Source organism: Salmo salar, chromosome 22 (assembly GCF_965601325.2).
Source record: "Salmo salar chromosome 22, fSalSal1, whole genome shotgun sequence".
Taxonomy (NCBI): Eukaryota; Metazoa; Chordata; class Actinopteri; order Salmoniformes; family Salmonidae; genus Salmo; species Salmo salar.
The window spans coordinates 14,382,592-14,406,841 of NC_138312.1; the positions used below are offsets into that span (position 1 = coordinate 14,382,592).

The following is a 24,250-nucleotide window of genomic DNA, read 5'->3' on the forward strand; positions in this document are numbered from 1 at the left end:
TTTTTTTTTTTAGAAGGCATTCTCCAATCTCCAGGCATCCTCGCAGACAGCAGACAGAGAGACAGTGAGTGAGGGATCAGCCCTGCATACAGCACAATAAGGCCCTGCCCCGCAGTGAGGTTGTCCTGTGTTCAGACAGTGTGATCCATCACAGGGTTACTCTCAGCTTTTTATTAATCTAGTTGAGAAATGCCTCAGCATGAGAAGGGGAGGAACAAAGGGAGTACATCGTCTCTGGCTTTTCAGAGGCACTTTCACAGGGCTGGGATTTGGCACAACTCGGCTGAAATATGCACCTTGACACAGAATGTACACCGGCAAGCACTGCCTGATCTCACGGTGTACAATTCTGATAGAGTCGAGCTGCGCTCTAGTAATGAGTTCTGTTAAACATTGTCTGAGAAAGCATTTCACTTGCATTATGTCAAAGGACTGAGCCCCAACAAATCCATTAGTACTAGTATGTTAATCAGTGTTTCTAAAAGAAAGTCAAACAGGCATGTTGGTTTTACCCATCTTTAATTGTACATTAAAACATTTCTCAGGAACCTCAGGCAACAAGCACACCAGTGTGTGTTCGCACAATGATGGTTGCACAGCCACCAACATCCCGACACAATCATTAAAAGTGGTATTATAATCATCACCATTATCACCACCACCACCACCAATACCAGTTACCCACCACCACCCCATAATAATAATAATCTTTCTACTTCTTATCCATATCACCGGACAGCAGTCTTGCTTTTATTAGACCCCACAGGGATCTGCATCATACTGCACATAGTCATCAGAACACACCAACAACGCATCCATCAAAGCAGGGCACTGCCCCAGTTCTTTAAAGTGGACAACACGGACACGACACACACAGACAAGGATGCAAGAGCAGGAATATAGGGGGATCTTTTATCACTGCACCTCACAGACAAGAGGCCAGAACATACAGTGCCTTCAGAAAAGTATTCACACCCCTTGACTTTTTCCAAATGTTACAGCCTGAATTTAAAAATGTATTAAATTAAGATTTTTCAAAGTGAAATTATGTTTTTAGACATTTCTCCAAATTAATTACAACTGAAAAGCCTTGAGTCAATAAGTATTCAACCGCTTTGTTATGGCAAGCCTAAATAAGTTCAGGAGTAGAAATCGGCTTAACAAGTCACATAAGTTGCATGGTCACTCTGTGTGCAATAATAGTGTTTAACATGATTTTTAAATGACTACCTCATCTCTGTACCTCACAAATATTTGTAAGGTCCCTCAGTTGAGCAGTGAATTTCAAACAGTTTCACTCAAAGACCAGGGAGGTTTTCCAATGCCTCGCAAAGGGCACCTATTGCTAGATTGGTAAAAAAAAAAAAGCAGACATTGAATATCCCTTTGAGCATGGTGAAGTAAGTTATTAATTCACTTTGGATGGTGTACCAATACACCCAGTCACTACAAAGATGCATGCGTCCTTCCTAACTCAGCTGCCGGAGTGGAAAACAATTACAGAGTTTAATGGCCGTGAAAGGAGAAAACTGAGGATGGATAAACAACAATTACTCCACAATACTAACATAATTGACTGAGTGAAAAGAGGGAAGTCTGTACAGAATAAAAATATTCAAACTAGCTTCCTGTTTGCAACAAGGCACTAAAGTAATACTGCAAAAAATGTGGTAAAGCAATACAATTATTGCAATGAATACAGGCTGTATCATATCCGGTCGTGATTGGGAGTCCCATTGGGCAGCGCACAATTGGCCCAGCGTCGTCCAGGTTTGGCCAGGATAGGCCATCATTGTAAATAGGAATTTGTTCTTAACTGCCTTGCCTAGTTAAATAAAATATATATTTATTTATTTACACACACACATACATACACACACACATTACAAACACATATACACACACGTTTGGGGAAAATACTCTCCATATTTTAAAGCATAGTGGTGGCTGCCTCATGTTATGGGTATGCTTGTAATCGTTAAGGACTGAGGAGGTTTTCAGGATAAAAAAAGAAATGGAATGGAGCTAAGTACAGGCAAATCCTTGAGGAAAACCTGTCTCAATCTGCTTTCCACCAGACACTGGGAGATTCATTCACTTTTCAGCAGGGCAATAACTTAAAACACAAGGCCAAATGGAGTTGCTTACCAAGAAGATAGTGACTGTGCCGAGTTACAGTTTTGACTTAAATCTACTTGAAAATCTATGTCAAGACCTACAAATGGTTGTCTAGCAATGATCAACAACCAATTTGACAGAGCTTGAATAATTTTTTTCAATAATAAAATGGGCAAATGTTGCACAACCTAGGGGTGGAAAGCTCTTCTGGACTTACCTAAAAAGGTCGCAGCCAAAGGTGCTTCTACATACAGTTGAAGTCGGAAGTTTACATACACATAGGTTAGTCATTCAAAATCATTTTTCAACTACTCCACAAATTTCTTCTTAAGAAACTATAGTTTTGGCAAGTCGGTTAGGACATCTAATTTGTGCATGACAAGTAATTTTTCCAACAATTGTTTACAGACAGATTATTTCACTTATAATTCACTGTATCACAATTCCAGTGGGTCAGAAGTTTAGATACACTAAGTTGACTGTGCCTTTAAAAAAGCTTGGAAAATTCCAGAAAATTATGTAATGGCTTTAGAAGCTTCTGATAGGCTAATTGACATCATTTGAGTCAATTGGAGGTGTACCTGTGGATGTATTTCAAGGCCTACCTTCCAACGCAGTGCCTCTTTGCTTGACATCATGGGAAAATAATTCAGCCAAGACCTCAGAAAAAAAATTGTAGACCTACACAAGTCTGGTTCATCCTTGGGAGCAATTTCCAAATGTTTGAAGGTACCACATTCACCTGTACAAACAATAGTGCGCAAGTATAAACACCATGGGACCACTCAGCCATCATACAGCTCAGGAAGGAGACGCGTTCTGTCTCCTAGAGATGAACGTGCTTTGGTGCGAAAAGCGCAAATCAATCCCAGAACAACTGCAAAGGACCTTGTGAAGATGCTGGAGGAAACAGGTACAAAAGTATCTATATCCACAGTAAAACGAGTCCTATATCGACAAAACCTGAAAGGCCACTCAGCAATGAAAAGGCCGCTGCTCCAAAACCGCCATAAAAAGCCAGACTACGGTTTACAACTGCACATGGGGACAAAGATTGTATTTTTTGGAGAAATGTCCTCTGGTCTGATGAAATAAAAATAGAACTGTTTAGCCATAATGACCATTGTTATGTTTGTAGGAAAAAGGAGGATGCTTGCAAGCCGAAGAACACCGTCCCAACCGTGAAGCACGGGGGTGGTAGCATCATGTTGTGGGGGTGCTTTGCTGCAGGAGGGACTGGTGTACTTCACAAAATAGATGGCATCATGATGATGGAAAATTACATGGATATATTGAAGCAACATCAAGACATCAGTCACGAAGTTAAAGCTTGGTCACAAATGGGTCTTCCAAATGGACATTGATCCCAAGCATACTTCCAAAGTTGTGGCAAAATGGCTTAAGGACAACAAAGTCAAGGTATTGGAGTGGCCATCACAAAGCCCTGACCTCAATCCTATAGAAAATTTGTGGGCAGAACTGAAAAAGTGTGTGCGAGCATTTGCTCTGTTAGGAGGAATGGGCCAAATGTATTGTGGGAAGTTTGTGGAAGGCTACCCGAAACGTTAAATTTAAACAATTTAAAGGCAATGCTACCAAATACTAATTGAGTATATGTAAACTTCTGACCCACTGGGAATGTGAATAAATACATGCTGAAATTAATATATCATTCTCTCTGACATTCCACATTCTTGAAATAAAGTGGTGATCCTAACTGACCTAAGACAGGGAATTTTTACTAGGATTAAATGTCAGGAATTGTGAAAAACTGAGTTTAAAGGTATTTGGCTAAGGTGTATGTAAACTTCCGACTTCAACTGTAGTTGACTCGGGTGTAAATATTTACGTAAATGAGATATCTGTATTTCATTTTCATTAAATTTGCAAACATTTCTAAAAACATTTTCACTTTGTCATTATGGAGTATTGTGTGTAGATGGGTGAGAGGGAAAACTTTAATTTTTTTTAAATTCAGGCTTAATTCCACATTTTGTATGAATACTTTCTGAAGGCACTGTATATATCCCACCAACATGAACACACACTAACATACAGACAGTCCGCCCCCTGGCTCTCTCAATGCTGGACTTGGCTAAGGGACAAGAGCTCTCGTCTTAAACCAGGGAATAACAAGAGCTCTTGGGGCATATGGGGCAGAGGAGCCAACACATACCTGGGCCTCAGAGAATATATATATTGGTGTATTATGTTTACACTGCAACAGCCTTATGGAACTAAATGTAACATTGCCAACAAGATGCCAACAGTCCAGGCCAAGGCAGTATAATAATGTACTGTAATATTGCTTTCTTTGGCCATTTTCATATCCTTAATGTTATTAAACTACACTGAACAAAAATATATACGCAACATGTGAAGTGTTGGTCCCATGTTCCATGAGCTGAAATAAAAGATCCCAGAAATGTTCTATACCTACAAAAAGCTTATTTCTCTCAAATGTTGTGCACAAATATGTTTACATCCCTGTTAGTGAGCATTTCTCCTTTGCCAAGATAATCCTCCCATTTGACAGGTGTGGCATATTAAGAAGATTATTAAACAGCATGATCATTACAGAGGTGCACCTTGTGCTGGGGACAATAAAAGGTCACTCTAAAATGTGCAGTTGTGTCGCACAACATCATCTCACAGATGTCACAAGTTTTTAGGGAGCGTGCAATTGGCATGCTGACTGTAGGAGCTGTTGCACAGAGAATTTGGCAGTATGTCTAACAACCCCACACCACGTGTATGGCGTCGTGTGGGCGAGCGGTTTGCTGATGTCAACATTGTGAACATGGTGGCGGTGGGGTTATGGTATGGGCAGGCATAAGCTACGGACAACGGACACAATTGCATTTTATCGATGGCAATTTGAATGCACAAATATACTGTGACGAGATCCTGAGACCCATTTTTTTAAGGTATCTGTGACCAACAGATGCATATCTGTATTCCCAGTCATGTGAAATCCATAGATTAGGGCCTAATTAATGTATTTCAATTGACTGATTTCCTCATATGAACTGTAACTCCGTTAAAAAAAAAAAAAAAAAAATCTATGAAATTGTTGCATTTGGTGAACAAAGAGACAGAATGATTAAAGACCTTCCAGAGCTCATTAATTCCAGCGTCATGCTGCTCGAGTTGTCAGTGGTCTCTGCCCCATAGGCTAACTGTAATTCAGCAGATGTCAAGATTCATTTATTCTGATTAACCTCTGACACCTACGACGTCGAGGGAGGAAGGAGGCAGGGAGATGGAATCCACAGGTTTGTGTGTCAATGACATTTGATCTAAGTTTCAATGGAGGTTTCAGAAAACAGCAGGGCTCTTCTACTGCAGCAACAAAAGTTGTTAATGATATTTTTGATGCCACAGACGAGAAACGGCACCGTCTCCCTTTTCATCGAGCTGTCAAAAAAAGGCATTCGACGCCGTTGATCATGGCGCGTTGCAAAGACTTGGATAGGATCATCTGATTGGGCAGTCTCATGGTTCAAAGGGTAACTATCACATAGAACTCAGTCTGCTCAGTTTGATGTCATGTCATCAATTGTCCTAACTAAGCTCTGTCAGTTGAAGTTGCTTTTAAATGATAAGACAAACGTTATGGGTTTTACACATAAAAACATCACCTCATCCACGTACAGTCAGAGTAGCATCTTCCAAGTACTTGGGTTTCAAAACACCACATCGAATGTGTTAGGCTCAAGTTGGGTTTTTCTTTTGACATGAGGAAGAGGCTATTTTTCGTGGCTGTAATTAATGATGGTGATATTTTGTACATGTACGCCCCTGTAACTACATTGTCCAGCAGACAAATTAGGGGGGGGGGGGGGGGAGAGAAGTATGCCAGTTCACTGCCCCTTTCACTTGGAACGAGCTTCAAAAAAGGTCCTGAAATGACAGGAGCTCGTCCCTTTAAATGAGATTAAAACTAGGTTAAACACTATGATGGGAAATTATGTGGGGGGGGGGGGGGGGGGGGGGGGGTTGCGGTCAATGTTTCGACCCCTAGTTGCGCCACACTTTCCCAAATCATCTTATTGTTCAATGTGTAAATGTATGTTGTTGTTTCTTTCCAACTGTAGTGCTTTGTGTTGTATTTTGTAAACGTGTCTGCAACTTTGTGTACTGCCATTTTGGCCAGATCTCTCTTGTAAAAGAGAATGTTCATCTCAAAACGAGACTAACCTGCTAAAAATAAAAGTACAAAAAAAAGATGTAACATAGGTACATGCCAGGTAGAGTCGAGCTCTCATGCTGGAGTGGAAGAACCCAACAGAAACCACCCGGTGGGGAGAGAGGTTCCCACTCGCACAGCGACACATTTTCATGCCACACACGACCTCTCCAAGCACCCCCAACGTCGCTCGCAGGAGGGTGGGTGTGCTGAGAGAGGAGAACAGAGACGGAGAGGTGTAGGGAAAAGAGGGACTTTCCATCAGTAAAGTGTACAGGTACACGGGAGGACATGGAACGGCACTCACTGCCACACCGATAGGCTTTCACTCACGAGCTCTCACAAACTGCTAACTGTGCCAAAGAAAAAGGAGCAGAGCGTCGTCGGACACGTTCCACAAACAAGCCTAAAAAGAAAGGTGACCGCCAGTTTCAAAATGTCTGGCTGTTGAGAGAGACAGACCGAGCAGCCGTCTGTCAGTCAGTCTGGAGCCTAGTAAGGAGAGCATAGCCCTTGGGCCTGTGCAAGGTGGGCCTCAGTCACAGCACAGAGATCCTACTACTAAACCACGGTGCGATGACGTCATCTATGCAGACAGAGTAAAGCCCAGAGGGGCTTGGGTGGGGTGGGGGGTCTCTCTCTCCTTCCACCGCTGAAGAAGCTAACCGGGGCTCCAGCTGAAACCATGATGCCGCAGCAATGTCCACATAGTCCCTTCCTGGTGAGATCAATGAGGAGCCACAACGACAGGCAAGACAAAAACACCGACCCGGACAGAACACCAGAACAAAAGAAATTCACATTTCATAGTCAAACACCCTGTTTTTTTCCCCCTCTCTCATCATTTTAAAAATGAGCCGTCTTTAGGATCTTAGTTACATCTCATTGTTGGTATCCTATCCTCAGGGAGGGTTGAGGTGAGCGAGTCGATCTGTAGAGTGACCCTGTGTGTGGCTCTTATAGACGCACCGTGTTGATTCTCAGCGGCTGGACGTTCTTGCCGTTGGCGTGGCTCTGCCCGGGGCTGAAGTAGGGGCAGAGCTTGGCCGGGAACGTCTTCTCCCTGTAGGTGTACAGCCAGGACATGTCGTCAGCATTGTAGAACACCAGCAGGCCCTTGGGGTAGTCCAGGTACACGCCCACCTTCTCCAGCTTGCTCTTGACGTTGAGGCGGGTCCAGGGCTCGGTGCAGGCGCTGTACTGGTTGCCGTCGTGCATGACGACACAGTAGAAGCCGCGGCTGGGCTGGATCTGGATGCTGCCCTTGCGGCTGACCGTCTCGTTGGCCACGCCGATCATCCACTGTGTCTTCTCTGACACCATCACCTCCCAGTAGTGCACCCCGGAGCCGAAGCCCTCGGCCCCCAGCACAGACACCTCCACGTCGAAGCGCCGCGGGGAGTCCTGCAGCGGCTGGGGGTGCAGGTTACCATAGGCTACGATGGTGCAGTCATCTGATAGGATAAGTCTCTGGTGGGCTGTGATGGGGTCTAAGGTCAAAGCTGCTGGCACTACAGAGAGAGAGAGAGAGAGAGAGAGAGAGAGAGAGAGAGAGAGAGAGTGGAGACGGTTCAAAAACAACATCAGAGACGACCTGACAGGGCAAGCCCAGATAAAGCCAGTTAGACAGGATACAGATAAGAACATATTCTTCCCTACTGTTTACCAATAGAGAAACATAAATATGTTATGAGGACGCTCCCTCCCTCAGACAGACACTAGCTCCAGAACGGCAGTGTCATTCGTTGCACTCCATTTGTCACCATCGCCGCTGTACTGTCTGAGTTTTATGCTGAGGCAGTGAAAACGTCCTGGCATCCCGTTTCAGCCAGTCACTGAACTGGAGAGGGGATCTGAAGGCAAGTGCATACAAATTGATTTTCTAAATGTTATCTTTAAAAGTGATTCATCAGCCATCTGGGAGAGGACCAAGGACATTCTGTTTGGAGGGAGGAGCGGAGTCACTGGCACAGTCTCTGTCTGCAGTGGTCAGTCAGTGTAGGTTTACTGACTGTGCCTGGTGTTTCTGCTCTACCAATCAAATGAGCCGGTGCTGCTGAAGGACCCTATCAGGAGAAGAATAAGGGACTGTCATGGTGCTGGGATGACTGATGGCTAGCCTAATAATCCACTCTTGTAATACCCCTATTGCCCAACATCTACTGTAATCATATTTAAGGAAATGAAGACCTCATGAAGAGTATTTACATGAGCCATGTTTGGGACTGTTGGTTCATACCCTTTGACTTTATGCTACAAAAGGGAAACAGCTTATAGAGTACGCATTCAAAATGACCTCGACCTCCACTACACATTGATATTGTACAATGTCATGCAAAGCTATGGAAATGGAGCTGGGAGGAGCATGTCTCCACAGCGCTGTGTTGGCTTGGCAGGGCTGGAGGCAGCTAGCTACATGTCGTTAACTGTGGGTTAGGGAGGGAGTGTGGTTGTTGCACTGGGTTCAGTCTATTTTTTTTTATAGTTCTGTCTGGTTCTATGGAAAAAATGAGCTGGGAGAACAATAGCAGCTTGTTCTCCTCACTCACTCCCATACATAGAGCTGGTTAAAAACAGAACAGAGAAAGGAATTTGCCAAATCTCCCCCCTTGATCTTCAGTGTTTAGCCTTGCCACTAGCCAGGACAATGTTTTCCCAAACGCAACGACGTCGCCAGGCAGTGTGTGTGTTTCAATCTATTCATGAAAATGTCAATCTCTCTTGCACACACAACAAACACAAGTGTTCATACACTCAAGTCATGCACACGTATGCCATTTTCAGGTTGGTAACATGATGAAAAAAGGGCACCGGGTTTGAGAGAAGAGGAGAGGTAGGCTACTATTAATCCCCTAAACTATCATCTGCAGAGAGGGAGCGAGGGATGATGGGAGAATAGGCTTTGTGTTGTCACCATGGCAGCCAGTGTTGATGGATCTGAACCAATTGTTCCATTTGGCAAGCAGTCAAGGGAGGCCAAGAAACCACTCTGCCTTCTCTCCAGCTTCAGGAGGCCAAAATGAGAGAATTGACAGAATTGAGTGCATCGTTTTAAATAACCTTCCGTGAGAGTGAGCGATGGCTGTGGGCTCAGGGAGAACAGGAAGAGGGAGAAGAAAGGAGAGAGATCTTCATCAGCTTTCCTGACAGCGAAGGGCATCTCAGCCCTCCAGCCACCATTTTCTCACAGAACTCACAAACATCCCAGATATTTGAATGCAGGATTAGCTCACACTGTGGGAGTCTTTTCCAAGGTTTCCAAGGCATCAATCAGAGCCCAATTTAAACCCAAATCTATGCTACATTTTACATGTGTATCATTTAGCAGACGCTCTTATCCAGAGCAACTGACAGGAGCAATTAGGGTTAAATACCTTGCTTAAGAGCACCCTTTGGAGTACAAACCCATGGTGGAGACAATGATTTGTATCATAACTGAATGATGGGCTGAGGTACTTGGGTGCATCGAACAACTCATAAGACACTCCTGGTGAAGCGAATGCTGTTACACAGTTGAATTATGTGAGGGTTACCTGGTGAAATATCCTGAAATAGAGACTTCCATATTGTGTACTGCAGGGGCCCCATGTACTTCGAGGTCGGGAAATCTTCATATGTTAGATTGGTCTCATGTATCTTTCCTTTTATCCTGTAGGTGAAGAAGAACGATCAATGTCAATTATCGATTTACTTTCACATCTCTTTTCTCGCTCTGTGAGATGTCTCTAGTCATTGCTCTATTTTCACAGTTCGTTGTTGATAAAAGTATCTGTCAGATTCTGGGTGCCCACGTAATATTCTACAGCAGTGTAGATTGATATGGGTGATGGAGGAGGGGGTCGGCTGAAACGCTATTACAGTATCCACCCCCACATTAGTCATTCTCATTCCTCCCACATGTATCCTTGAACCCCCCCTCTCAACCCTGCCTGGGAACCATTGGGCTGCACAGCTGTACACCGAAAATCCTGAGAAACATTGAAACAAAAAATGATGCAAAGCTAACCATTCACCTGCTGTGAGTCTGTGAGAGTTACCCTGAGGAGAAACCACAACCTTGTCAAGTCTTTTCTCACATTTTCCAAGGGTTTCTGCCAGTACTACACTTCCTGGAATCGTTGTGACTTTATGAGAAGACAAACCTGTATATCAGTTCATTCTTCACTCATTCCTGTCAATGTCCTCTGGACCGTTTGTTAGAAAGTAGTATTTTATTGCATTTATTTTTTGTACTTTTTAACCCTTTTCATCCCCAATTTCGTGATAAACAATTGGTAGTTACAGTCTTGTCCCATCGCGGCAACTTCCGCACGGACTCGGGAGAGGCGAAGGTCGAGAGCCACGCGTCCTCCGAAACACTACCAGGCAAAGCTGCACTGCTTCTTGACACAATGCTCGCTTTAACCCGGAAGCCAGCCGCACCAATGTGTCAGATGCGCCCGGGCCCGCCACAAGGAGTCGCTAGAGCGCGATGGGACAAGGACATCCCATCCGGCCAAACCCTCCCCTAACCCAGACGACGCTGGGCCAATTGTGTGCCGCCTCATGGGTCTCCGGTCGTGGCCGGCTACGATTTGAAAGCATTCTGACGCAACAACTTCCTCAGTCCACCTTATCAATCCCTTCTAAGATCTTAAACACTAACTCAATCCCTGAGCACCCTCTTTCCCCGATTTAAAATAATGAGTCTGGTATATCAATGAGTTGCTTAACTCCGCACTCTCCAAGCTATCACTATCGGTATCACTGTCACTATCCTGACGATGAGCAGAATGGGTTACATTCATTACATTCAGGGGATGGTCTTATGTCGGGAGGGGAGTATAACATAACAACCTCAGACAGCGTGCCATCTTACAAAAGTTTAGGACTGTGGCTTTTTGGAAGAAGAGCTGATCCAAGGTCAGTCAGACAGTAAGCAGAGCACCTCTCGGAGGTGAGGGCCACGCCCTCCAGGAAGTCGTGGCGTCCCGTCTCGTTGAGGCGCTCCTGCAGGATGCCGATGCCCTCCTTGACGTCACGCAGCTGCTGGCTGAAGCGCTGGATCTTGTGCTCGATGTCGGAGAGCGTGCGCGCCGTATCCGTCTCCAGTTCCTCCAGCATGGCCTTCTGGCGCTCTCGCAGGAACCGCTGCAGACGTTCAAATGCCTCGCCGATGGTCGCACGCAGGCCCTTGGCCGACGACTGGAATGAGAGCGAGAGGGATAAGAGAGAGATGACAGGATGTTTATTTAGGATTAATGTGCAGGTTGCGCTCCAAGCATTAAACACACCAATATAAAATGTATTCTGCCTCTGTCACTCTTAGTTGGATGAAAGTCTGCCACCCCAGGGCTTATAAACCTTTTATCACCTACCCTAACGATTATGTAAATGTGAAGTCATTAATTGAAAAAAAATCTGGCTAACAGTCAAAGGCAGGGCTTCTAAGGACATAAAATCCCCATCTGCTGTTATAGATCATCCAACACTCATTAACTCAATAGGAAATGTACTATCATAAGAACAACCTATGCAGATCGCATTAGGAGTTAAATAGGGCAAAGCTCAGTGTGCCTTTTTAAATGGTGACACTGCTTGTGAGATGGCGAGCATTATTTTAAAAGGCTGATGCTGTGGGGTCGACTGGGGACAGACTAGCTGTGTGTTCAAGGCAACATTTACAAGGCCTGCGGATAGTCAGATAAACGGACGCCATTCTAGAAAGGGCAGGGCTGTTGATAAGGGGGAAAGGAGCAGAAGCTGAGGAGAGAGTTGGATTCATTTATTTATAGTGTAGCGGAAATGAATCACCTCCAATGCTAACAGCAGTAGCAGAGTAGACAAAACAAAGAGGAGATCTAGACGCTCAGTCCAGTTACAACTGGAGGAGAGGGAGCCGCTTCTCACTCAGGGCTTCCCTCTGTCTCTACAGAGGAAACATTATCTTTGTCCAACATTCTAAGCTCTGTTGTAGTTAGGGTTACGAAGCTACCGGTAAGTTACCAAAGTTACCGGAATCTTCAGTCATTTTGGTAATTCAATGAAAATCTAATGTCATTATATCGGTTTCCCCCCCCCCTTCACATTATACAATACACAATGCAGGATCACGTTACAAATATTAGCCAATATAGTATTAATTTAGTTATATCTGTGTCCATATTGTCCATGAGTTTCTATTAGATAGACCAGATGGTTCAAGAGAAAAATAGCCTAATTAATGAAAAAGCATTTAAATCAATGGCATCTTTTTATTACCTCTGCAACTCATCCAACTATTGGCTTTTTTCACAACTGCCACCAGTTTGACATATTTATTTTACTAAGTGTGTAAATTTTTTTTTGAATAAAAACATTTTATGCTGAAACCCTCATATTTCAGTCCATCACTTATAATGTTCTGTACTATGTACTATGTCATGTGGACCCCAGGAAAAGTAGCTGATGCTTTTGTAGAGGCTAATGGGGAGCCTAATAAACACCAAAATACAAAATATTAAAACACCAATGGTGTTCACTAAGTCGATGGTTTATATTTAGGATAATGTTTTGCAGCTGTTATTAAAATGCATTATAAAATCGTATTTCATTATTTCATACACTTTACGTGTGATGCGGCCACACAGAGGGCAAGAGATAAATACAGACACCTGTGATAGTCTGAAGTACCAAAAAAGACCACTAGATGTCTTGTGATAAAATACATGAAATCCTTGAGACACCACAGTTCTGGTAGTTTACTGGTAAACCAGTTCTACTAGTCTCTGGGTCGTTCCACAAAAAGAGTGCCTTTTGTGTCCCTTTGATATTTTAAGTAGAAATTGTAAACCAATATTTAATATAACCTGTTATATTAAATGAAGTGCCTTTTAATATAGACAACATTTTGACAGTACACCCTATGTGACTTAAGCACAACATTTCTCCAAGTTTTCACCATCACTAGCAACATTTTTTGGCGTTAAATAGTAAAATGTGCCTACTCTGGTCTTGGCACGTTCGCTCTAGCCAACAGCTCACGATACACTGCAGGTAGGCTAGTCTACATGGTGAGATTATTATGGTTAAGTTTATTTTAAATTTGTCAAACGGCAGTCAAGCATCGATCACATCACCACAATAAGACCCTTGATATTTATTGGAAAGGAGCATCAAGATCACTGTGCACTTTCACCATCCTGTGAAGTTCATCAGAACTTTCATCTGTAGCCTAATAAACTGCATGGTTTCCTGAGTGGTAGTGGGAGTACCACACACCATATCATCGTGACTCCAAGTTGACGTCGATATGATGGTTATTATATCAATATTTGCGCATAAAAAAAGGTATTTCCACCACCATCTCTCACATAATACATTTTACAGACACAAAAAGATCCCCATGTCGAACGAACAAATTCTGTCGGCATTTGTAAAATTGTACCTGTAGTGATTTGAAAAAATATGTATGATATAACTATACTCATAAAAGAAGTGCGGCTGGAAATGTGGTAAATGTAAAGCCCTAGTTATTTTATTGCTTTGACAAAGTCACCTCTGAAGAATATTATATATTTAATGTGATTAGTGATCCATATTATCACATGAAATGTCTGTCCCTCATTTTAAGTTCAATCTTGTTACATGAACTGAACTCTTTTAATATGGTAAAACAATTCCTTTTTTTTTTTTTATTCAAAAGAAACATTGAATAGTCAAATCACAGTGTAAAAAACAGGTGAGCTGGTTCTACTCTTTTCAGCCATTTTCTGGTGTTTTGTGGTTTAAAACTGAGTGGGTCGAGCACAACATGTCAACCCTGTTACCAACAGGTAGACAGGCTAGAAATGTTTTAACAATTTAATTATATATATTTTTTAAAGTTTGCATTCAATTGCCCCGCTCTGTTGCACACAACAAGCTTCCATTCCCCCCTGTCACAATAGGATTTATGGCAGATTTAAGATGAAATTGTCAACCCTGCACAGTCAACCCTGTTACAGTCAACCCTGGTACTTTATTTGGCACGTAATAAGCACTTACCATAGTCATTTATTTTTAATGTAACCTAGAGATGGGAAAACATGTTTTTAATTTATGTTGAACATGTGCTCTTTATGACAGAATGTTCAAATTAAGCGAACTAAAACTACACTACCCAAAAAGGTACTCAACTGTTGGAAAGACCCCTCTACTCCTCTCCATCACAGGGGAGTACGGAAGATCAGGGGCAGTAGCATTATAATCTGGGTTTTATTACTACTGCCTGCGATCAATCAATCAATCAATCAATCAATCTCCCTCCAGCAGCATGCCTGTTCCTCCTGTTCCAGTAGGAACCTGGAAGCAGGCAGATATTATCTCTGTGCTGCTGGGAGCTCTCAGCCTATTAAGACCATTTATCTCCAGTACAGATGGGCTGTGGGCTGCTCTCCTCCACCTGGTGACAGAGAGAGGAGGACAGTACTGATGAGGCCTGTGCCAGGTCCCAGCAGGGTGTTATGGCTATGGCAGGGGGAATATTTAAAGCCCATATTAAGCCTACAGGGAGAGGAGGCTGGGTCTCAGAGCAGCAGCATGTGCTTATCAGGCGAACCCCCCAGGGGCCTGGGAATCAGACAACGTCTGCTCTTCAGACGGGGGAGGGGACGTCCCTAAACACATGGGCCCAGGGCTGGAACTAAACTAGAGCACCAGAACCAATATAAACCAATTAACTGACAAACAGCAGTATTAGTGGACATTTAAGAGTCACACCAGAAACAACGGTAATGGCAGCCTCACACCACCCTGCTCAAAGTTTCCGTTTCAGCACCATGTTGCCGGTGAGAGAGGGGCAGAGAGGATTATGGGTGTTTTTTGAGGGTTTGATCCTACTAATCAATTTTCCTTTGGTGTCGGTGTGAGGTCAAGCACGAAAACCAAGAGAACAACAGAGCAATTCATTGTCATAAACCTAAATGCATCTGTGAGGCAAAGAGATCAATGTATGGCCCTCTTCCAGGCAAAGCACGTCACCTCGGACAAATGGATGCAAACCTAATGAGATGGGCTGATTTATAATGGAGACCTCCAGCTGGCACTCAGTTGGAGTTGATGGCAGTGGAAGCAGGCAGGTCTGCCTCTCTGGAACAGAGCCAGGGTAAAGTAAAGTCCTGCACTGCAGAACTCAAGCAGACAGGACAGAACAGGAAGACAGGAGGGAGCTGGCTTGGCTGGCATGCCAGTGGACAGCCAGCATGTAAACAGCAGGAAAAACGATGCATCCCAAATGACAAATACCGCTGACAGCACAAACCCCATCTGTCAGAGAGCCCTCCCTCTCTGACCGATACAGCTCAAAGACGCTTAAGGGGGAGAGATGAGCCAGAAAGAGAGGAGAAGCTGTTGTATCGACTGGATGCGCTGGCTCCGCTGGTTAAAACAAGTTGAGATTAAAGAGATGCTTAATGAACCAATTTGCTGTTTGGATTCTCACTGTCAGCTGTGGGAGAGACTGAGGTAGAGAGACACAGAGACAGAGAGAGAGAGAGAGACAGAGAGAGAGAGACACAGAGAGAGAGAGAGAGAGACACAGAGACAGAGAGAGAGACAGAGACAGAGAGAGAGACACAGACACAGAGACAGAGAGACAGAGAGACAGAGACAGAGAGACAGAACACACGGGTGCTTTTTATAGGTCAAAAGGCTCTCTATACTGTAAGCTACTTTGGTCTAAGTGAATTTGTGTGCTTGGTGTGTGTTACCCCGGTCTCACGGAGTAGAGAAGTGTGTGTGTTACCCCGGTCTCACGGAGTAGAGAAGTGTGTGTGTTACCCCGGTCTCACGGAGTAGAGAAGTGTGTGTGTTACCTTGGTCTCATGGAGTAGAGAAGTGTGTGTGTTACCCCGGTCTCACGGAGTAGAGAAGTGTGTGTGTGTTACCTTGGTCTCACGGAGTAGAGAAGTGTGTGTGTTACCTCGGTCTCACGGAGTAGAGAAGTGTGTGTGTGTTACCTCGGTCTCACGGAGTAGAGAAGTGTGTGTGTGTTACCTTGGTCTCACGGAGTAGAGAAGTGTGTGTGTTACCTCGGTCTCACGGAGTAGAGAAGTGTGTGTGTTACCTCGGTCTCACGGAGTAGAGAAGTGTGTGTGTTACCTCGGTCTCAGTGAGTAGAGAAGTGTGTGTGTTACCTCGGTCTCAGTGAGTAGAGAAGTGTGTGTGTTACCTCGGTCTCAGTGAGTAGAGAAGTGTGTGTGTTACCTTGGTCTCAGTGAGTTGTCTCTGCAGTAGCTGCAGGGCCTCTGTGTGTCCCTTCTCACTGTCCTGCAGAGTGGCCAGCTGCTCCTTCATCTCCCTCTGCAACACAACAACAACAACTTAGCAACCACTGACTAGAGAAACACACATACAGCATTGTTCCTAGTTGCTAACGAGGTGCATTACTGATTTACTGGAGCACACATTTCATCAAGTTCCTCTGTTGAATCAAATTGGCGCATAACATTACATTAAGTCCGTTGATTTGATGTTGACCAATTGTCCTGCAGCAGCATAGGGCACCATTCCTTTGCCATCACTTGCTACTGGGAAAAACCGTCAAACTCTAAAGTTCAACTCAAGGTTGTCGTCAGACATCTACATCTGTTTCAGCCTCAGCGGGAGGTTCAGGTATCGCAGACACCTCCTCCTCCTAACGGCCTAAAAGCCTTTTATGACTTATTGATTTAAGGAAGGCTGTATTATGTTAACCTTCTGCGGTCCCTGAACACCAGGAGTCTGGGGAGGGAACTGAGTCTGAGGAAAGGAGGTTCTGTCAGACAGAAAGTGGGTCGTCTCCTCCAGGGCACCCCCTCCATGGCAGAACCAGGCCGTCTCTCTTTCTCCCTGTAATCCACCTCCAAGTTTCCTCGGGCAGAAGGAGGACACCAGGCAGTGGAGCTGGAACTGCTGTCACCAACAGGTCCCCTGAGCCCAGCCCACCGCAGACACACAGTGAACAGAATCCATTTATCAGGCAAGAAGCAGATCCTCGTCGGACTGATGATGCTTAGGGCCAGAAGAGGGGCAGGACTTCAGGTGCAGGGCTTGAGAATGTGTTCAATGTCATGCTGCCTGTGAAGGTCATAGCTAATCTCTCCTGCAGTGCCAATAGTCTAAACGGGATTGACAGTAAAAGGACAGACTGGCTCATTACAACAGCTGTTATTTATTTGCTTCTGCGGAAAATACTCTGAGGAATATCAATGCAGTGCTGGAAAATTGCTTCCTGTTGACTATATCGAGTCAAATAGCCCAGTCAACAACACTCTTCAAATTCAGTTCTCTGCTCTTTGGCACAGAAACAGGCCAGGCAGCCGCTGCATGTAATTTGGTTTACGATGTGTTGACGGAACAAGCCCATGTCCTTAATAAGCTACAAAATAAAATGTGAAAGACAAATGTTGGTAGTTTCTATACAGTTTTGAACAGAACCTAATCAAGGACCTGAACTAAGGAAAACTATCTCCCAGTGCTGTGAAGAGCCTCCCAGACAGAATGTGGCTTTACATTTTAATAAGAGAACTCCAGTAGGATCACTGGGTTCCATTTCTCTCAGGGCCAGCTCCAGCCTGCAGTAGGATCACTGGGTTCCATTTCTCTCAGTGCCAGCTCCAGCCTGCAGTAGGATCAGCGGGTTCCATTTCTCTCAGTGCAAGCTCCAGCCTGCAGTAGGATCACTGGGTTCCATTTCTCTCAGGGCCAGCTCCAGCCTGCAGTAGGGTCACTGGGTTCCATTTCTCTCAGGGCCAGCTCCAGCCTGCAGTAGGATCAGCGGGTTCCATTTCTCTCAGTGCCAGCTCCAGCCTGCAGTAGGATCACTGGGTTCCATTTCTCTCAGGGCCAGCTCCAGCCTGCAGTAGGATCAGCAGGTTCCATTTCTCTCAGGGCAAGCTCCAGCCTGCAGTAGGATCACTGGGTTCCATTTCTCTCAGTGCCAGCTCCAGCCTGCAGTAGGATCAGCGGCTTCCATTTCTCTCAGGGCCAGCTCCAGCCTGCAATAGGATCAGCGGGTTCCATTTCTCTCAGTGCCAGCTCCAGCCTGCAATAGGATCAGCAGGTTCCATTTCTCTCAGTGCCAGCTCCAGCCTGCAATAGGATCAGCGGGTTCCATTTCTCTCAGTGCCAGCTCCAGCCTGCAGTAGGATCAGCGGGTTCCATTTCTCTCAGTGCCAGCTCCAGCCTGCAGTAGGATCAGCAGGTTCCATTTCTCTCAGGGCCAGCTCCAGCCTGCAGTAGGATCACTGGGTTCCATTTCTCTCAGGGCCAGCTCTAGCCTGCAGTAGGATCACTGGGTTCCATTTCTCTCAGGGCCAGCTCCAGCCTGCAGTAGGATCACTGGGTTCCATTTCTCTCAGGGCCAGCCCCAGCAGGTCAGAGGGCACACTCCTCTCCCTGGCTGAGGACCAATCCTGAGAGAGAAGGAGTGCCGTTTATACAGGCCTTCCCACTTCCAGGGCCCTCGTTCTGTTGTCTGACAAGTTGGCTTTAATCCAGTGTAATTGGAACTGAACTTGTTCTGTGAGGTTGTAAGCCAATCAGTGTATTGGCCTATAGCATTGAAAAACTCAGAATCATCTTGATCCAAGATACTAACAGAGAGAGAGGCAACACTGTCTGATGCCGTTTGAAATCCAGTCTGTCGGTCTCCTCTACGGCGACAACCCTAGACTCTCCCCGTGTCCATCTCAGCAGGAGGACCAAACATGACATTTCCCCCCGGATGCCGAATGGCAGGGAACAGGGTCGCAGCTGGCTGGCCAATTATTAAACACATTTCCTAAACACACACTGGGGCTTTACACATTTTCCCAAACATTCCTACCAGCTGCAGGCCTTATTAAAATAGAGCAGAGCTTTGTTCAGGAGCTAAATAGGGTTATTGGCTTCCAACAGGCTCCCTGTACTGACGAAGACCAGAAAAAAACTGCCCCAGTCCTAGTATGAATAATGAGCTGCTTACAGGATGCCGAGCTGAACATGTCCTCTGGATACACACAGAAACACACACACAGAAACACACACACACACACACACACACACACCTTACTTGGGATGTCATTGGATTCACTAAAGTAAAGCCAAGAAACTTCCACTAAAGTTGTGAAAGCCCACACAGAGGTAAACAGCATTGTGATTTAGGTCGAGCTTAAATTAATATGTATAGATTTAATTGCAGGTTGTTCTGTACAGAATCATATCCACGTCTCTTTGACCTGACAATCGTTACATATCCACAACCCAGCAGGAATGTACTTTACGCAACACCCTCAAAGGGTGCTTTATGCAAGTCAAGGACAGTCTTTAGCATTACCTCGCTCAAGCCAGGCTCATAACTCTTTCAGGCAGCAGACGTGGAGGCTAAACACGCACACAGCGACCAGTACAGCCGTCTACTTGATGGGCCCGGTTGTGTAAATCAGTGTGAACAGGAACACAAACCTGCCATCTCTGCTCACAGACACACACACCTATATTTACAGCCCTAGAATAGGTGAGTCACAGGGGCGAGGAGAAACTATGAGTCATGGGCCATCAGCGCAGATCTTCGGGAAGGAGAGAGAAAACAGTAGTTTGTCTTCTTGGCTGCTTTCGCCGTGATGGAGGGTTTGTACACAGGAGGAGAGCAAGTAGTGATGGGGAACTCAACTGATACAGTTATATACACTATATATACACAAAAGTATGTGGACACCCATTCAAATTAGTGGATTCGGCTAGTTCAGCCACACCCGTTGCTGACAAGTGTATAAAATCGAGCACACAGCCATGCGATCTCCATAGACAAACACTGGCAGTAGAATGGCCTTTCTGAAGAGCTCAATGACTTTCAACGTGGCACCGTCATAGGATGGCACCTTTCCAATTAAGTCAGTTTGTCAAATTTCTGCCCTGCTCCGGTCAACTGCAAGTGCTGTTATTGTGATGTGGAAACGTCTAGGAGCAACAGTGGCTCAGCAGCAAAGTGGTGGGCCACATAAGCTCACAGAACGGGTCCGCCAAGTGCTGAAGCGCGTAAAAAAAATCATCTGTCCTTGGTTGCAACACTCACTACAGAGTTCCAAACTGCCTCTGGAAGCAACTTCAGCACAAGAACTGTTCATCGGGAGCTTCATGAAATGGGTTTCTGTTAAAGGAATTCCTGCTTGAGAGTAATGATTAAATAATTCTACCCTGAATTTAGGGATGTGGTCTATATAGCCTGGAGAATGAGGAACTAGAGGGTTAAGCAGAAGTCTCATGAGATTGACTAGGATAGGAGAGGAATGGGGGTCTGTGTGTTTAAGTAAACATCAAGAACTGTTAAACTGTGGTTGACCTGACCTAGCTTGAACCCTCTAGGTTTCCCTAATCTCAGAGATATGAAAATGTCGGCAGGATCAGGATTTACGGTTTTGAGAGTTCTGGGGAAGAGGACAATTAACTCTCGATGTTAGTGTGTAATGTGTGTGCGTAAATGAGGAGCCTGGTATATAATGATGTTCTGTAAAATTGACTGCAGAGCGCACTCCTGAATAAACAATTCTGATTCTTGTAAGCTGGACCTCTGTCTGTGTTATTAAACCAGAATCTTACACATTCTGGATGGCAGACGGAGTATTTTAATTGACGTTAACATTGAGAACATAATTCTCTTAACAGTTTCCATGACCGAGTAGCCGCACACAAGCCTAAGACCACCATGCGCAATGTCAAGTGTCGGCTGGAGTGGTGTAAAGGTCACCGCCATTGAACTCTGTAGTGATGAATCACACTTCACCATCTGGCTGTCTGACGGACAAATATGGGTTTGGCGGATGCCAGGAGAACGCTACCTGCCCCAATGCATAGTGCCAACTGTAAAGTTTGGTGGAGGAGGAATAATGGTCTGGGGCTGTTTTTCATAGTTTGGGCTAGGCCCCTGAGTTCTAGTGAAGGGAAATCTTAATGCTACAGCAAACAAAGACAATGTAGATGATTCTGTGCTTCCAACTTTGTGGCATCAGTTTGGAGAAGGCGCTTACCTGTTTCAGCATGACAATGTCCCTGTGCACAAAGCGAGGTCCATACAGAAATGGTTTGTCGAGATCGGTGTGGAAGAACTTGACTGGCCTGCACAGAGCCCTGACCTTAACCCCATCGAACACCTTTGGGATGAATTGGAACACCGACTGCGAGCCAGGCCTAATCGCCCAACATCAGTGCATGACCTCACTAATGCTCATGGCAGAATGGAAGCAAGTCCCTGCAGCAATAATCCAACATCTAGTGGGAAGCCTTCCCAGAAGAGTGGAGGCTGTTATTGCAGCAAAGGGGGACCAACTCCATATTAATGCTCATGATTTTGGAATGAGATGTCCATGTACATTTGGTCATGTAGTGTATCAGGATATTAAATTTGACGATATATCGCAATATTATTTTTTGCACTAGTCCTTGTCCCTGCACCAAAACTCCAGTATTTTTCCTTTATAGCTTGTTCTCCATCTTTTTAAAATGGTGAGACTATTTGTTTCCAGCCCTTTTCAAAACTTGTTTTCTCATGGCTCTTGTCCCTCTGCAGCATACATGGTGAGCAATATTTTTGGAAGACCGAATGGCAATATATAGAAATCTCAATACATATAGTATTGTGATATCGTATCGTGAGGCCCTGGCAATTCCCAGCCCCTAACAGCAATTGTATCAGACTGAAAAGTATTGATTTCTACACCCAGGGAGGGGATTCAGGAATCCATAACCTATATAGAAAATGGAACAGAGTGAATCTGCTGTGTCTCACACCTTTGGACATGTTGCCACAATCCAAGTGACATAGCAATGTACATTTGTGTACACTGATTTTAGGATCACAACCCTGACTTGAGGCCAGGCTCAAGATTGATTGTTTCAACTGTCGTTTTGATCAGTTTAGGTAGTAAGACGCAGGTAGTTTGAGTCAGTTGTTGGGGAAAGAGGCTGTTTATCATTGACACGGCTGTCTGCACTGTCTGGCAACTCTCTGCTAAAACAACAGGTCATCCTTTTCTACCACCCAGATCTATTCTTCAGCCCCCTGCCTTGCCCTTCCATACTACTGCCAGGGTCCCTCTCTGTGATCATTAACATACAGCTCTATAAGGCTATTTGCATGAATGAAAATGTAAGGAGAGGCAGCGCCATGAGATTTCAATTTATAATATGTACTGTACATTAACTTTTCAATTTACATTACATCTTCGCTTTCGCTGTGGCTGGCAACGTGACATTCTTGCTCTGCAGCTCCAAATTCCCCCTAAATATCAGTATCACAACAGCCACTAACTAGCCAGTAAGCTATAGAGTACTACAGTATGAGTCATGATGCCAATAAAACCGAGCGGTCAAACAGGTTAATGATTCCAATCGTTTTTCCACCATAGGAGATGTTAGAAACACATAAAATAAGGGCTGTGTTTCATGTAGGCTTACCCTGGTGTGACGTTCTGATAACCGTGTAAATCGCTCTAGGACAAAGGCGACTTCATTCTCGTCAATGAGAATAGACCCCGTAGCACCATTCCTGGAAGCCTCACACTCACTAAATGTCCATCTATAAACTCTGCTGCCCTTACACTGCAGCTCTGCTACCATGTTCAAGCACTAAGCCCTTCAACATGGTGTGATCTCTTTCCATGACATTGTGTGTCCCTTCATTAACAGGAGTCCGTTTCTGGGGGGGGGGGGGGGGGAAACTCTTGGTCGTGTTTCTTGTAGTTGGAGATGGGCTAGATGTGGAGCAGGCTGGGAGCATTCATCATTTACATGACTCGCCCTACATTCTAACCACTGGAAAAAGCCAGCATCACCACCTCCTCTCTTTTCCTTTTTACTCTCCGTAGCCACACAATTTTCAAGGAGCTAGATCCACTTTGGTCTAATTGGACAAGGCGTTTGTGCGTGTGTATGCGCGCGATGTTGTTCAGCAAGCTAAATTGCGTTGGGCTCCATTGTCGTTAGTGGGCATATCATTCTGTAGCGAGAGCTGGGCAGTGAGCCGGTCACAGCAGCCACTAAATGACTCCTCAGACACAGGTCAGTCAGACCGGTTCTCTCACCAATCTCCCATCTGACTGCTAGGAATGATCAGACCATTTCACTCCATCTCCTCTGAGGGGAGAGTCCGATACGGAGGAGGAGGAAGGGCCATGTCCGTCTCTGTGTGTGAGATTCTGTCGCCATCGCTGTCTGTGCATCTCAGCCTGGCCTAGTCACAGTCATACACAATGACAGACAGGGCTGTCTATCAAAGCCAGTAGGTTACATGGGGTGGATGATGCCTCCAGCCCCAGTTTGCCCAGTCAGCTGGCTGCTGTAGCCTGGATGCTGCTGCTGTGCTGTTTAGACTGCAGGGACTTCCCTGGAGAGGGTGTGAGTGGAAAATGAGGGACTGGGATTTTAGGCGCAGCTTGAGCGTATTTGGATGTTCCCGAAAAACGCTGTGGCCTGGCACAGTATGTTGGTGAGTGTTTTTGATGATATTTTCCCTGACTGCTTACCCTAGAGGCAGAGTGAGTGTATTGGCAGCAACCAGACAATTGGCAACCAGACTGTTGGCAATGTTCGGCGTGGGGGCAGGCAGTTCCATACTCTTTATGGAGGCACAACTGTTGGCTGACCTCAGATTTACCATTTCTAATAGCTACTTACAAATCATGAATAAAAACACTTCATATATTTTTATGATTTGGTTTGGCCCATTCTCTTGCACTGTGGCTAGCCCGCCTTGATCATTTCTAAGAATAATGAGTTAGGAATGAAGAAATCCAGAAAGCATTTCCCTCCCTTATACGTCATGGAAATAGCTCCCCGCCAGAACATATTCATGGGTTTGACTGATTGTGAAACTGATAGTCTGTAATGGTCTCCTCCTCACGTCTTCAGTCAGCTACTCTGTCAGGGACTTGAGGGTGCGTCTTTACTCTGTCATTCTATTGGGAGCAGAAAAAAGGCCACGCTCTGTCG

The 24,250-nt window shown here is 45.0% G+C and overlaps 1 protein-coding gene across 2 annotated transcripts in view; it reads right to left on the reverse strand.

The window, feature by feature from the left end:
- Positions 1-502: 502 nt before the first annotated feature.
- Positions 503-24,250, reverse strand: part of trim62.1 (tripartite motif containing 62, tandem duplicate 1) — a 48,503-nt gene continuing 24,755 nt past the window's right edge. Inside the window, exons 3-6 of one of the 2 annotated variants that reach the window (XM_014166295.3) lie at positions 16,511-16,606; positions 11,166-11,491; positions 9,841-9,956; positions 503-7,818 (exon numbers count right to left, since the gene is read on the reverse strand). In XM_014166295.3, coding sequence (XP_014021770.1) covers positions 7,265-7,818; positions 9,841-9,956; positions 11,166-11,491; positions 16,511-16,606 — 1,092 coding nt within the window. In that variant the 3' untranslated portion in view covers positions 503-7,264. The remainder of the gene's footprint in view (positions 7,819-9,840; positions 9,957-11,165; positions 11,492-16,510; positions 16,607-24,250) is intronic. The other variant, XM_014166296.3, reaches the window with a different exon arrangement.